At 38.5% G+C, this 15,866-nt stretch overlaps 1 protein-coding gene across 1 annotated transcript in view; it reads left to right on the top strand.

Moving 5' to 3' along the window:
* The window catches only part of LOC131067103 (poly [ADP-ribose] polymerase 1), a 91,365-nt gene that overhangs the window by 70,833 nt on the left and 4,666 nt on the right, over window positions 1-15,866 (top strand). The window contains exons 11-13 of the mRNA XM_058002037.2: window positions 12,925-13,162; window positions 13,268-13,383; window positions 13,513-13,589. Coding sequence (XP_057858020.2) covers window positions 12,925-13,162; window positions 13,268-13,383; window positions 13,513-13,589 — 431 coding nt within the window. The remainder of the gene's footprint in view (window positions 1-12,924; window positions 13,163-13,267; window positions 13,384-13,512; window positions 13,590-15,866) is intronic.

The raw sequence follows: 15,866 nt of genomic DNA, 5'->3' as shown, positions 1-15,866 counted from the left end.
GTCTTTTAGATTCTCTCATTCATTTAAGATTTAGGAATTAAGATTCAATTTTGTATAAATGAGACTATTTAGTAGTATAAATCTATGTCACCGCATTCGCTGAACTTTAGTCATGAAGTTCGAAATTTGGCTGATTTCAGAACATAAATAAAATTCCGTTTAAATTCGCCATATATTCGGTATAGCAAAGGAAAAAAATTGTTGTAATAAACTATTTTTTAAAAAACGTTTGGCGGAAGAGAAAGCATCTTATTCTAGGAAGAGAAAGCTCTGCCAATTGTCTGGCCTGTATACATCTGTTCATTTATTTATAAAGTTACATGATAAATAACAAAACATAAGTTGCCTTTAATGTAACTTTATAAAAGACTATTGGCATGTCCTGAAAAGTAACTTTATAAAAGGCTATTCATGTGTATGTTTTGTTCTTAATTTATTTTTTTGCTTTTTCAAATTAAATTAAATTTATTTATACTTTATATTTTACATCACATTGATTTAGTATATAATTTTGTTTATTATTCAATATGTTAAAACTTAATATTTGAAAATATTTAAATTAAATCTATTATTATAATATATTTATTATTTAATATATTAATAATATTTTAGTTAAATTTTTCAACATTATTTATTATTTATTTTCTTTTATGTTTAACTTTATTAATATATTTAAAAATATTAGTATACAAATATTATTTTATTACTCATTTTCAATTTATTACTAATATTTAAATTTTTTTTTATATTTGGCGAAATTAAAGTCGAATTTGTTTTTTGAATTTTTTGGTCTTGCCAAACTTGATCTGAATTTTATGGTTGCCTAACTTGAATTTGAATTCGAACGTGGTGACTTAGGTATAAATCATTCATCTTCCATCACATTCCTATCAAGGAGATTAAGAACAAATGTATTTTTAACATATTTTGTTGTAATAGTGACCTTCCATTTGGTAAAAATAGTAGAAGAGCATAGAGTAGGCTTTCTAGTAAGAGCATCATGTGATGTCCCCAAACAAGACTGTCCAATATTGTTAATATTTAGAAAGCTCCTTGTATTATCTTTATAGATGATAGAAGACATGAATAAACCATTACAAAGCAAGGTGTCATAGAAAAGTTAAATGAGTATGCTGGATATGCCATGATCCAAGTCAAATTGTGATGAAGAATATCTACAATATTCTAGCTCACGAAGACATATATTTAGCGAATATCACTGCCCAAGGAATATGTTGATAACACAGAATAAAGTTTCAACGGTCACTCTATCTTGTCTTGAGCAAAATGGCGTGTATGCTAAGATTGTGGAAGATCATACAAGCCATTGCAAGGTTCCTATTGCGAACCTGCGACTTTGTGATGGATATGAGCTCGTTTGTCTTGATGTTTGCTGGTAATCCAAGGGGGACTTCTCATAAAATGAAACAATCCTCAAGGAGACTTGGACAAATTTAGAATTCAAAGGAGTATAGCGAATGATTTGGCAATGATAAGTATTTTTGGAATTGTTTTCTGAATAAGATATGCAAAAAGTAAAAGTTGGAGAGGGTTTAGAAAGGTTCTAATCTAAATCTAAAGAACTCAAAAGCCAACAAGGCTCAGGTGAAATCGACCACACTTTGTTTCGTCGACATCAGACAACTATGTAAATGGAGATGCAATCTTCAAGGGTTGTGCTAGGGATTTTCATATCATCAATGAACACCATCAAAGATCAATGTTCATTCGATAATCGAAGTTAAACATACATATTCAAAAGGCTCAGTCCAACCTTGTACTCGAAGTAGGAATCATCTATTTGCAAATGGTATGAGTGAATGATCTCACCATGAAACAATGCTATCTATCCCATTCAACTAATTACTTGAAAACAAATCTAATTTATTTGAGGAAGCGAAACCATGCAACTCTAAAATAACTCAAGTAATCACCAAAATCGACGAATCACTCTTATTATATTGACAACTTATAGCAACAATTTCATACAAATTCTCTGTCCCTTACAAATGAAGGGGTGAACCCCTTTTATAGGCCCCAAAATGAAAATGGATGACCTAGATTACATTAAAATCAATGACAAAGATTTGCCCATGCAAAACCCTAATTAGGGTTTGACCCAAAATGACCATATGTGGTGCCAAGTAGTGGGCATGACAATAAATGAGGAATCACACCCACTTTGCATTAAATGATGCATCACTCTATCAAAGCGTCCGCTATGCATTAAAAGACCCATCACTCCCTGCATTTAATAGATTCTTCTCCAAAATAGGACGACTATTATCTCTCTCTTTGACGGTAAGTGCTATGAAGCTAGTAATGATGGCCTCAAGCTCTCCTACAAATACACTTGGCGCGTTCTCCAACTTTTATTCCAATGTAGCATTATCCTTTTCACACTTGGACAAAACCTTATCCCATCTTCGCACAGTCTCCTGGGTCTTGTGCATTATGCTTGAGAACAAGGAAACATTCTCCAGATGACCTCCTAAGAAGGATTCCACGAAGAAGAATTCATGTAGTTTGTCCTTCAGGCTATCCACTGTCAGCTCTTTGTTAGTTAGTCTTTTTGCAAACAATCCCTTGACAATATTGAGGACGACTTCTTGAACTTTCTTGATCCCTTTCTTTAATAGAGCTGACTCCATATTTGATCTTATGAAGAATTCCTTCCTAGTACTTATTGCATAGAACCACCAAGGGAAATCAGATGCTTCATTTTCTCCGATGACTTATCCATCTATTAGCGCTTGCCTGGGGATCTCCATTAGTGCCTTAAGACATGGAACAGACAAGTCTTGATAGATGTATGTACCTTCCCATGAATTGTCCAGGCTTTCCAATCTGCCAAGGAAAGCCAAGATCCTCCAGTAAAATTGAGCCAATTCTTCAATGAATTTACAAGCTATAGTGAAGATGCTCTCTACCCCTTCCTTAGAACATTGAGCGATTTTCCTTATCTCTTCCAGTCCATCCGCTAATCCCTTTGGAAAAGAGGAGGGAGGAACAAAATTCTAATCTTCTTCTCTGAACAAACGCATTAAATGTCACACATATTCACATAGAGCTTTGTTCTCACTTTTCAACTTCGTATTTTTCTCTTCGACTTTCTTCATCCTCTCTTTCAGTGCCAGAGAGGAATCATCAAAATCCCCCATCACCTGTGCCTTGGTAGACATCCTAAACCAATTGTTGTGACATCATTCTCCTTTGGAGTGATCTTGTTTCTGTCCTTGTCTACCTTGGGCGTTGAAGTTTTGGATCCTGATTGATTTCTTGTGACCCTGGAGAATTTCTTCGCCATCTTCTTTGCTGGCTTGTTTATCCAGTTCATAAATTCTTCAATCTCAAGTGGAGGGTATATTTCTTTCTTTGGCTCTTTCCTCATTCTTTCTTTCAACCAATCTGGAGTGGCTGTTTGCTGATCATGTACCTCTAGCTTTCTCGTTCTCGTGTTACTTTCTCAAGGGGTCGTAAATCTCCCATTGTTGTTTCTCTGAAACAATCCTGAATATGTTGTTTTGTATCTAGAGGAAGTTCTTGTTCTTCATTTATTTGATGAACAGGTCTTTGGGAAGCACTGACATAAAGAATATCTTGAGCTTGCTAAATGTCTTGATCTTCTTCCTGTGGCTGATTTCTTGTTCTCCTATGAAGATGTCAACTTCTTGCACACTTGAAGAGCTGTCAGGTGATTGTGCTTCTTCTAACCTTTGTCTCTTTTGTTGTGGTTTTTCTCTTTGCCCTCCTTGCCTTTTCTTTGGTTGTGAAGTCGCGAGGATGCTTTTCTACTTTCCAAATCTGTCATTCCTTGCAGAATTGTTTCTTCTCTAGCTTGAGCTCCATCTGACCCCTTAGTGACCTCATCTTGGGCTTCCAAGTGTCCCATCAAAGTATAAGTCAGGCGGGCATTCTTCGCCTTCAACTTACTGTTGTGACGCTCAACCCGATGCCTTGTGAATCAAATAACTGGTCAACTTAGAATTTCCAAATCAGGTAACTTAGGATTTCCAAATCAACAACTTTTGGTTCAGACCAGTTAGGTGCTTTTGTCTTTTTCCTTTTCATAATCAGGGTGGACAATGTTCACATCTTCTGTTGAGATTGGGTGTGTTAAACTTACTGGTTGAGATCTCGTTCAGATGGCATTTGGTTTCTGCAGTGAGCAATTTAGTTGGAAAAATTTCGTGTTATCGACCAGCTCCAAAGGTGGCGAAATACTTTTCGTGTTATACACAGTGAGAGAAGTCATAGTCCTCCATTGAGGCCGCATGGGATTGCGGGGAAGAAAACAAATTGATTCTTTTTGCACCTTGCGCAAGAGAAAGAGAAGGCAAATGAGGTCGCAAGATAGCGGGGAGAAAGGAGACTTGGACTTCCCCGCCAACCGCAAAACATTGAGAAAAGGTTGCAGGATGGCGGGGAAAGGAGACTTGGTCTACCTCGCCAACCCGCGAGGAAATCAGAGAGCAGCAAAGACATTACGGGCCAATGGGGAAGGGAAGGTGCATGCTTCTCTGTCATCCCACAAGAGATTTCTAAAGGCGATGAATGAAGCGCACGGGATAAGGGGGAAGCAAGGAGGCCCTTTTGCTGTCACCCCACGAGTTGGTCCGAGCTGGAGTCCATGGTTGAGTTGTTCTCGATCTGCCGAGTTGTCTACCAATGATTGGTTTGAATGGGAACATTGGCTGATGGCCTTTTGAGACGTAGTGGGGATCATGATGGGCTCATGTTGACCTGCTGAGTTGTTTGATGGGGATTAGTGTAGGCTGGAATCAAGAATACTTTGTGTCTATTCAACAGTTTGAGAAGTCCGACGGTTGGAGGCATGGAAACTGAAACAAACTGTTTTCTTGACAGAGAAATATAAACGTCTGAAGAAACGGTTGCAGGTGAAGAAAGAAAGAAAAAAGGTTGTCAAGTGGTGGTTTTGTTGGATGCTAGAGTTGCAAAACATTGTGGCCGTGATCTGAGTGGCCATGATCTCAGTAGATGTAATCCAATCTGGAATGTGTATGCTACCTAAACAGAGACTATGAATGTACACCTGAGAGCATAATCTGAATCTTGTATGTAATTGACATTTTATTGTATTACAATTGATTATTGCTTTGGTGGTGAGTTTTTCACCCGTAAGGGTTTTCACACGTAAATTCAGTGTTTTCTTTGTGCTTGTGTGAATCTTTTTTTTACTCTGTCATTCTGAAATGTGCATCTTAATGACTGTAATTGAAATTGAAAGTCACCTTTGCTTCTCTTCTCTTTGAATCCAACATTGTGGAAGGTGTTTCCGCGTTGTGCTTTCCTTACAAGTGGTATCAGAGCATGGTTAGTAGTGTTATCCTTGTGGGTAGGACATGTTGTTTGTGTTAGGGAGTTTTGCAAAGAACTTGTGTTTTGTGAAATTGCAGATTGAGATAGTGAGCACATTTGGGAGAGTAGACATTGAGAAATTCTTTGGTGGCAACTATGAGTTATGGAAACTCAAGATGGAAGCCCTATTGGTGGATAGAGACCTTTGGGTTGCAGTGTCCGAAACCAAACCATCTGGCACGAAACTGGAAGATTGTTATCTCACAGATAGGAAAGCCAAAGGGCTGATTAAACTCTATCTTGCAGATTCTGTTTTGCTAAATGTTCACGAGGAAAAGACAACAGCTACTCTGTGGAAGAAGTTTGGTGACATTTATTAGAGAAAGTCTCTGGTGAACAAGTTATTCGCGAGGAAAAAGTTGTACTCCTTGAAGATGGAACATCTGTTGGTGGACAGAGACCTTTGGGTTGCAGTGTCCGGAACCAAACCATCTAGCATGAAGCAGGAAGATTGGGATCTCACAGATAGGAAAGCCAAAGGGCTGATTAGACTCTATCTTGCAGATTCTGTTCTGCTAAATGTTCACGAGGAAAAGACAACAACTACTTTGTGGAAGAAGCTTGGTGACATTTATCAAGGAAAGTCTCTGGTGAACAAGTTATTCTTGAGGAAAAAGTTGTACTCCTTGAAGATAAACGAAGGTACACCTATAGTAGACCATCTGAATACTTTCAACATGATTGTTGCACAGTTAACCTCTGTGGGTGTAACAATCAATGACGAGGATCGCTGTATGCTTTTGTTATGTTCCTTGCCTAACACATGGTATCATCTGGTGATGGCTATTGGAAGTACAAAAACCATTTTCATGATGGAAGATGTGGTTGCCTCGATGCTGTCAGAGGAAGCACGGAGGAAATCTTTTGAGATGGTCATAGATGCTTTGACTATGCAGGGCAAATCTAAGGAAAAAGGCAAGCAAAAGGACAAGAGGTCCAAATCCAAGTCATAGGGGAGATCAAAGTCTCCGGGAAAGAAGTCCAAGACGAGATGCTGGAATTGTGGCTAGACTAGCCATATCCGAAAGAATTGTGAGAAGGGAAAGAAGAACGCTTCTGTCACTGAGTCTTCTGAGAGCGATGCGAGTACTTGCAGTGCTGCCTTGGCAACATGACATCTCAATAGAGGTGAGTTTTGGTATTGAGTAATTTGGTCATTTGCTTGAAAAGCCTAATGATGGTGCAGTGTTGCATTTTGGAGCTTAGCATAGATTGATCATTAAGGTTCTCTGGAATACCAAGAGACTTGTAGATCTGCTGAAGAACTATTTTCTAGGTTGTTACTGGATGAGATAGTTGCAGTTCTACAAGGATGCTTTGTGCATAGTGAGACTAGGTGAGATGCCTTCTCTGCATGGGGATGCTAATAGTGATTACTCACTCAACATTTTTGTGGTAGTGTTTAATGGATTCCTTGACTATGGTGTTCATTGTGGAAATGATTGGCAAAACGGATCTGTTCTTGATCTGGTGCTTAAGTCATGATTGTTTGCATGATTATTCTCTTTGAGATCTCATTCTGCATGTAGCTGATTGGATCTGCGAGTTATGTAGTTGTGTGGGCTGATCACCTATCCAGTTGCAGTGGGATAAATTGGATGTGGACTGTCTATATCCACAAAATCTAATTCAGTGCTTATGCAGATTTGTTAGCTGGCCTTGTCTGTGGTCACTTGTGCATTGGTGTAGTGCTTCAAGATAAGAGGATGGATGATAAGTGAGGACCTTGGTTTCTCCTGGTGTGACTAGCAGTACACCTGTGTGTGTGGACCTGGAAGATTTTCAGATTTGGGAGATGTTGTGTCATGATGCTTGGAGAGCTCGGTACCATGGATCAGTGGGAGCTTTAGCAATGATTGCATATTCACCATTAGATGGTGGATGATCTTCTTAGTGTGTAGATGTTTGGAGGACGCCTTAGATCCTATCGCTGCAGAAGGCTCTTTCACATTTGCGGGTACACTTGCAAGAGATGGTTATCTTTATGATATGTTGACATCTTGAGGGCTCAAGGAGTCCTTGATTGAGGTGTTTGTTATGTTTGACAGGTAATGTTGGTTTAGAATATGTTGGTGTTATGTCATGGTACATTCTTGATACTAGTTTAGAGTTTGGCGTGAAGGGTTTCTGATTTTGCAGATTATGACGTCATGATGGGTTCTTGATTCTGCAGATTGGAGCTTTGACAGTGGTCTGGTGAGTTCTCTTTGTATTGGGTGCAATTGTCATATGTCTGAGAACTTCACGGGAATGTAGAGATGCATTTGGAGTTTGGCAGGGATTGATCAATCATTGGTACTCATGGATACATAGAGACTTAGGTGAGGCTATAGTTCTCTTGAAATGAGAGAGTCATGCTAAGGTGGTCACTCTTGATGAGATTTCAGCTGGAAGTCCGAGGAGCCTACATTTTGGTTGGATGTGAATTCAACAGACACCTATGAGGAGATTGCTCTTGGATGAGTCATGATGACTTGGAAATCTTGGAGGGGCATTCTCATTCCCCAACCTTGGTCTACTCGGCAGTTTATCACTTGAGAGGTATCGCCCATTGTTTCTCAGGGGCTTTGTGTTTTTCTTTCATACTTAGGGATCTTGAGCTAAGGTTAGATAGTTTTGGAGGATTCATTGTGAGAGATGGATAACATGTTTATCTCCTTAACATAGGGGATGGTAGTGGGTTGTTTTCTTGAAATAGGAAATGGAATAGTTTGATCTTCTCTTGGGGTTGTAAAGTAGATCTTACTTGTCACAGCTAGCACCTAGAGGAGTATGTAGAAGGATGTGCTACATGTTTATGGTTTGTAGCTTTCTCTCTCTTTGTTTTTTTAGTGATCTTCTTGGATGTTTAGATTCACTTGGCATTGGTTGTGAGACTCTGTATGGAGCTGCAGTGATCGCTAGTTTGTGGTCATATGTTGTTAGATGTGGAGTACTTGGAAGAGCCATGTGAGACTTGTTGAGAGAGGTGTTTGTTGCAGCAGTGTTGTTTGTAGGATGTGCTAATCTTTGCGGATGGTCCTTAGTATTACATGGACACTTCTTCTGTGTTGTGATTGGTAGACTCTGTGTGTTTTTTGATTCTTTTCAGATTCGGCATTACCCATGCAATGGGAGTTCCTAGATGTGTTTAGTCTTCATACACTGGTTTGCACATGGAGCTTGTGGTTGCTGATTATGGGTTGGTTATGTTGGTGGCATGAGTTTACTGATGGTGGATACCTTTTTGGTATGTGAGATTGGATGGTTAGCACTTGATGTGGGTGCTATTTCTCAATCTCATGGGTTTATTAGTTGGATGGGAGCAGTCATTTTGGCTGTTGTTCTAGCTAATGTTCAGTTTTGAATGTTCTGGAGATACCAGTAAACTTTTCTTCAAGTGAGAGAATGTTGAGATTGGGTGTCTCAAACTTACTGGTTGAGATCTTGATCAGATGGCATTTGGTTTCTGCAGTGAGCAGTTCGGTTGGAAAAATTTCGTGTTATACACACAGTGAGAGAAGTCCTAGTCCTCCATCGAGGCTACGTGGGATAGCGGGGAAGAAAAGAAATTGATTCTTTTTGCACCTTGCACAAGCGAAAGACAAAGGCAAATGAGGTCGTGGGATAGCGGGGAGTCAAGAGATTTGGTCTTCTCCACCAACCCACGAGACATTGAGGTGCATAAAGAAAAGGTCGCGAGATAGCAGGGAAAGGAGACTCGGTCTCCTCTGCCAACTCGTGAGGAAATCAGAGAGCAGCAAAGACATTACGGGCTTGTGAGGAAAGTTAAGGCACATGCTTCTCCGCCACCCTGCGAGAGATTTCTAAAGGCCATGGATGAAGCACAAGATAAGGGGGAAGCGAGGAGGCCCTTTTCCTGTCACCCCACTGGCTGGTCCGAGCTGGAGTCTATGGTCGAGTTGTCTGTTGATGATTTGTTTGAATGGGAACATTGGCTCACAGCCTTTTGAGATTCAGTGGGGATCACGATGGACTCATGTTGACTTGCTGAGTTGTCTAACGGGGATTAGTGCAAGCTGGGATTGACTTAGAGGCTTTGGTGAAGAATACTCTGTGTCTATTCGACAGTTTGAAAAGTCCGACGGTTGGAGGCATGGAAATTGAAACGAATTGTTTTCTTGATAGAGAAATATAAACATTTGAAGAAACTGTTGCAGGTGAAGAAAGAAAGAAGAAAGGTGGTCGAGTGGTGGTTCTATTGGATGCTAGAGTTGCAGAATGTTGTGCTTGTGATCTGTGTAGATGTAATCCAATTTGGAATGTGTATGTTGCCTGAACAGAGACTGTGAATGTACATCTGAGAGCATAATCTGAATCTTGTATGTAATTGACATTTTACTGTAATACAATTGATTATTGCTTTGGTGGTGGGTTTTTCATCCGTAAGGGTTTTCCCTCGTGAATTTTGTGTTTTCTTTGTGCTTGTGTGAATCATTTGTTTACTTTGTCATTCTAAATTGTGCATCTTAATGATTGTAATTGAAATTGAAAGTCACCTCAGCTTCTCTTCTCTTTGAATCTAACACTGTGGAAGGTGTTTCCGCGCTGTGCTTTCCTTACATCTTCCACTTGATCTGGCACTTGGATAATTTCACATATTCTTATCAACTTAATAGGCAATCCGGAAAGGATACTTTTCCTAATTTCATGATCATCTTTGGCGTTAGCTCAATAGTCTTCCACTTGTATTTTATGCTTGTGCCTCATGCCAACCACCATCTTTATCATATGGATCGAAATCTGATCTTGTAGTGTGGGGTGTGAGGTGGTAGAACTGCAATTCCTCCTCTAACTTCTCTATTGCTGCCAATGATGGGCACAATTTATCATAATCTCCCATGACAATTGGAAATTCGAGCCCACTTTTCTTCTTTTTCTGAATTTTGTCATAGGCAGTTTATTGTCTCATTACTTCTAGCAAGAACATTTTATTTGTTGGGTATCTTGGGAGCCTATAGGGCTAGGAAGAGAAACCTTGGATCTAGATGTATGTAAATCTTAGAAATTGGATGAACCAAGCCCCAAACTTCTTTATCAACTTCCACGCTTCCTGTGACAACCTTGTGTGAATACTTCCTTGTAAGGATTGAGCAATGTGCATAGTGAAGGTGTTGTTTACTTTCTTGAAATGAGTAGTGTTGTATAGGTGCAATTGTGGATAGCACTCATGGACTTTTAACTGTCTTGGACCGCAACCTATGACTCCTTTGCTTGATAATCCATTGAACTTGCTTGTTCTTGCCAAAATATAGACAATGTATGAGCTCATATGGAAGGATTGGGACCGCTTCAAGTTCTTCAGTTGCTTGTCTAGGTTGTTACTAATTATCCTCACCCAAAGCACCATCTTTATGGCGTCCATTACTTCCTCAATGAAATAAAACATCCATGGCTCAAAAATGAATGCCTGTGGACATCCCATAATATGACTCATCATCAGCACAAGATCACCGTAATCTTGTTTGAAGTCCATGCTACTGAGCTGCTTGGTCGTTTTGGAGTGGTGAGGCTTTGGCTTTTACATCCATTTTCTGTTGATGGTTCCAACACATCCCTTTATGCTAGAGTCATAGAGCATAGTCACTCTTTCCTTGGTCTTGAACATCATGGATTGGAATGTGGGAATTCCAAAAGCCTCGCCAATTACCTTAGCAGTGAGATTTGCTAAGACTACCATCAAGTGCCATGATTGCTCTTCTCTTGAGGTCATAGTGTTTTGCACATTTGATGATCAGTTCCGGGCACTAGATGGAAGGAGGAAAACCGACAGTTGCCACAATTCCACTTCTGATTATCTTCTTGGCGGTAGCTGATAGAGGATGTCCATCTTGACCAAATATCCTCTTCTTAAATTCTTCCAACTTGAACGTTCCCTAGTTGGTGTCATTGACTTCTCTCCACTTCAAAACAATCTTTGACTCGGGGAGGAATCCTTTTTGTTTATTCTTGATCTATGTCTTCCTAGAAGTGTTCGCCACTTTGCTCGACTTTGCCATTCCTGCAAATTAAAATAATTAATATTAAATTCATGCCAAGGAAATCTTGGAATTCATCAAAGGAAGAATTCCATGTTGTATGTTCCAAACTAGGAATAAATAAAACCTCTAAAGACTTGAACTCTTCAATAAAGAAAAGCCACACCTTAGTCACTTTTCATGCCTTGCTCTTGCTTCAATTTCTCCCAAAATGCGATGTGAAGAATGAAGTCTTAAGCCTTGTTTAAATAGGAAATTCGTCACCAAGTTGCTAAGTTGGCACTAGGATAAATTTAGCAACTGCATTGATTCCATCTCAATCACACTACATGTTTCCATAATTAGGGGGAGATGACTTGTCGTTTCGGTGGGCCTCACTCGTCATACTTGACTTCAAAAATAGGAACTTACATAATGTCTTGAGTTACGCTTCATTGATGAATAATATTTCATTTTGCATGTTACCAACTTGCCATTCACATGATTCTTTCTACCTTGAGTGCATATGAGATATCTTGGAGGATTTCCTTGCCTTAGAAAAATTTCATGATCTTTTCTTTCGTTTCTTGGAGGTGGGCATAATCTTGAGGTGTAGGAGGAATTTTGAGTGCTTGGGTGCCGATACGTGTTTGGTGGAAGAATTCTCCCGGGTTGGGCGCATTCTTGATGTGCTTAAGGATTTTCATGCCATTGACATTTTGTTCATTTCCATCGTCTCATGCAAACTTGAGCATATTCCGGATGTGAAGGAAGAATTTTCTATACAACCATTTTCATGATATTCAAGACCTCAGGCATGCATGTGCATGGGTGCATTTTGGCCTTGGAGAAAGAATTCTGCTAGTGAGGAATAATCCTCCTCAACTAGGAATTTGTGCATTTGAGGGGTCAGGAAGTAATTTCTTCCTCAAGGAAAAGTCCTCCCTGCCTTGGGATTTGTGCCCAAGGAGGGAGTTTGGGCACACATGAGAGGGAGGATTCCTCAACTAGGAAAAGGCTTTTGGAATTTGCATACTTGTGTTACACATGAGAGGGAGGATTATTCTACATTTCTTTCTCCTTTGTGTGTAATTGCAATGCTGAAGTTTTGTAAATTGCAGCTACAATATAAATTATAGGAAATGCCAGTTAGTGAACAGGTTCTGATATCATTCTACTATTGTAATTTTGCATTGATTTAGTACGTGTTTAGATAGAATAGAAACCTGTAATGCCTCAATACAAGCCTAACTGCGAGTATCATCAGGGAGGATGATAAACTAAAAATGCAAATTTCACATTCTTTTGGTGATAGGTTGATGTGTCTTAAATGTTTCCTGTGGTTCTGCTTTGATGCATAGCCAGTAATTTTTTATAAATGCATTCTTATATCCATTGATACTTGTGTTACTGTAATTTTTCACCCATGTGTATATACACTAATTATTATTTTATTTATCAGCATTTCACTGGGGTAATCTCTCTAACCCTTGAATCTGTCATCTTATTATTGTGTTATTTACTTAAACTTATGGTTCTTTCATGATATTCTTGGATGTTGACTGGATCTTGTCTTTATATTGTGAAGTTATTATATTCTTCAAGTCATTGAAAATGACAACAAGGGAGGCTGTCATGTTTTTCGTAAATGGGGCCGAGTTGGTAGCAATAAAATAGGTGGTCAGAAACTGGAAAGGATGCCAAAATCTGATGCAGTTCACGAATTCAAACGATTGTTCCTTGAAAAGACAGGAAATACATGGGAAGCATGGTTAAACAAGGACAATTTTGAGAAGCAGCCTGCCAAGTTTTTACCTCTGGAAATTGTATGAATACGATACCTTTTAACTTTTTTTGAATATAATCATATGATCTTTACAAATATGAGTAGAGATTTTGTTTTAATAAATATCTTTGTGGAATTTTATTAGGATTATGGAGTTGATGAATCTCGACAAAAAGAGATTGCTACTATGGGTTCAAAAAGCAAACTAGATCCACGGGTGATAGACCTTATGAAATTGCTATTTGATCTTGAGACCTATAGGTGATGACATTTTTATGCAGTATGTTTGTTCACTTTCTAATTATCTTCCTATCTTGTGTTCAGCAGAATTATTGACATCAATTAAAAGATTTTGAATATTAATAGGATTAATTATATGCATGTTTTCAGGGCTGCCATGATGGAATTTGAGATCAATACATCAGAAATGCCTCTTGGAAAGCTTAGCAAAAGTAACATTCATAAAGGTTTGTGTTTGTGTTCTTTTCTTTTTGAATGGCATATCGTTTACAAATGTTCTGCTCATACAGACATCAATGTGAGACCAATTCAAGCTCTTGTGAGCACTTAGGAGACTAATACAAGATCCTTATGGGCAAACACACTAGAAATTACTTATGGAAGCCAAGAGTCACTACATAGAAATCAAGAGGAAACTGGTGAATCAGTACTTTAAAATAATTAGACTTCTTAAAATGAAAAGATTGAGAAACATAAAACAGGAAAGATAGAGACACATTTTTATCTCGTGGAAAAGCCAACAGGGTAAAAATCGACGGTATGCACTAATCAAATATGGGCTCCAACCTGAAATTACAAAGAGCTCCAACTCTTATTGAGCACCAACTCAAAACTCTAGAGGCTCCAACCTCAAATCAAATACTCTCTCTGATTTTGAAAGATTCACAATCTAAAGCTCCCTGTTTTATACAGCAGTGTATAAAACTCACAATATATTAGAAATACCCACTCATACAAAACACAACAAAACAGCCTTAAACAAAACAAAAGCTCACTGGGTTCTATCTCCTTAAGTAAGCGACCAGCCTGGACATGGATAGTGTACTGTAATTTTTGTTCCAGAACAACAATGCTTACAAATGTGACCAAAATACCAGTCACACTGTATATATATACGTTCTGTGCTGTATCTCAGAATACCAGCATTATCCGAAAAACATGAGAAATTTCTGCCTCTGCATTATTCAATAGCTGTCTCATACAATATTGCAAAATCAATATTCAGTGAACATGAGAGCCACTCATTTCATACCCTTGAGAGTTTATTTCCATTAGCTTGAGAAAATCGCTACACAAATCCTCTTCAGAATTCGATATACCTTCCACACATGATACCTTCAATAAAAATTTCTTTTTAAAAACCCACAGTTCAGTTTTTGCAACACATTGAATTCAAAAATACCAGCAGCAAGAACTCAGCCAATATTCCTCCTACAAAAAAAAATATTTTTACCAACCAAGAAAAAACGAACTCTTGGCAGTGTAAACCTACCATACACGTGCAGAAATTTTTACACAGCAATATGGTACAGCCATCTGGATTAAAACGGCTCTGTAAGAGAATAACAAATGACACAGAAAATTATCCAAACGCCAAGTAAGATTAAAAAAAAAGCTATGATTTTTTAAATTCCGATATCTGCCGCAAACACCTTCAGAGCAAAAACTGTTGCTACAGCCATTAGGAAAACAACTTTTCTTGGAAATGTTTGAACAGCATTTCTGAGCTTATATTCGAATACCAAACAGAAACGTCTCTGCTAGAAAAGATGAATCAACCTTTGCCATCTAGCATCAACTGAAAACAATTTTTTTTTTACCAACCGAGATCATGTATCTTCCAAATATGTGACAGCAACAAATATCTGTTAAGTTTTAGAAAACCCAAGCCACGTTGAACCTCATACCATACTGAATTCGAACTGCTCACTTTCAGAAATATTATGGCTTAACATATATAAAAAAATAGCAAGAGAAACGTATATTTTATATGTAAAGACAAATTAAAAGTCTGAGCTTAACCTGCCACGACAGTCGAAAGGAAACTTCTACATCTGACTGCTGAGTGAGAGCTCACAAGACAAGTGTAAAAACAAAACTCTTCATATAGCTTTATCGAGTTCAAGGAATTTGACTTTCGTAGATCTCCTGATGACAAAGCAATAATCCTGATTAAACAAGTGACATGTGACAGGCATTCACACAAGTTGATAAAACGCACACTCAGCCAGCTGAAACATACACACAGGCGCCTTAAACAGCCAAGCAAGCAGCTCAAGCTGCTCAGTTAGGCAGACAGACAGGTCAGCCAAGCAACCAAGCAGGTCAACCAGACAGCCAGGCAGTTCAAGCTCCTCAAGCTGCTCAAGAAGGCACACAAGCAGCTCAACTAAAATTCATAAACAAAATTGATTAAGCCTTTGACATCAATGACAACACAAATATTGTCAAGGAAATTCTTTAAGCATTTTATTTACCGTGGTTTTCTCCCTATTTGGGTTTCCATGAGAAAAATTTGCATCTCGTGTTACTTGTAATGTGTGTGGTTTTTTAGACAGCAGCATAATCTTCAAATCATTTTAAAAGTAAGAATTCATTAATATACTGATTCACCACCCCTCCCGGTTTTGTGCTCTTCAAAATACAGGTCCAGAGCTGTTTTTTTTTCTTTTACTATTTGGTTTTAAAAACTGAAGTAGAGGTGACAGCTGTGTTGTTGAGGG

The sequence above is a fragment of the Cryptomeria japonica genome, chromosome 8, assembly GCF_030272615.1.
Source record: "Cryptomeria japonica chromosome 8, Sugi_1.0, whole genome shotgun sequence".
In the NCBI taxonomy this organism is placed as follows: Eukaryota; Viridiplantae; Streptophyta; class Pinopsida; order Cupressales; family Cupressaceae; genus Cryptomeria; species Cryptomeria japonica.
This window is presented reverse-complemented; position numbering and strand designations above follow the sequence as displayed.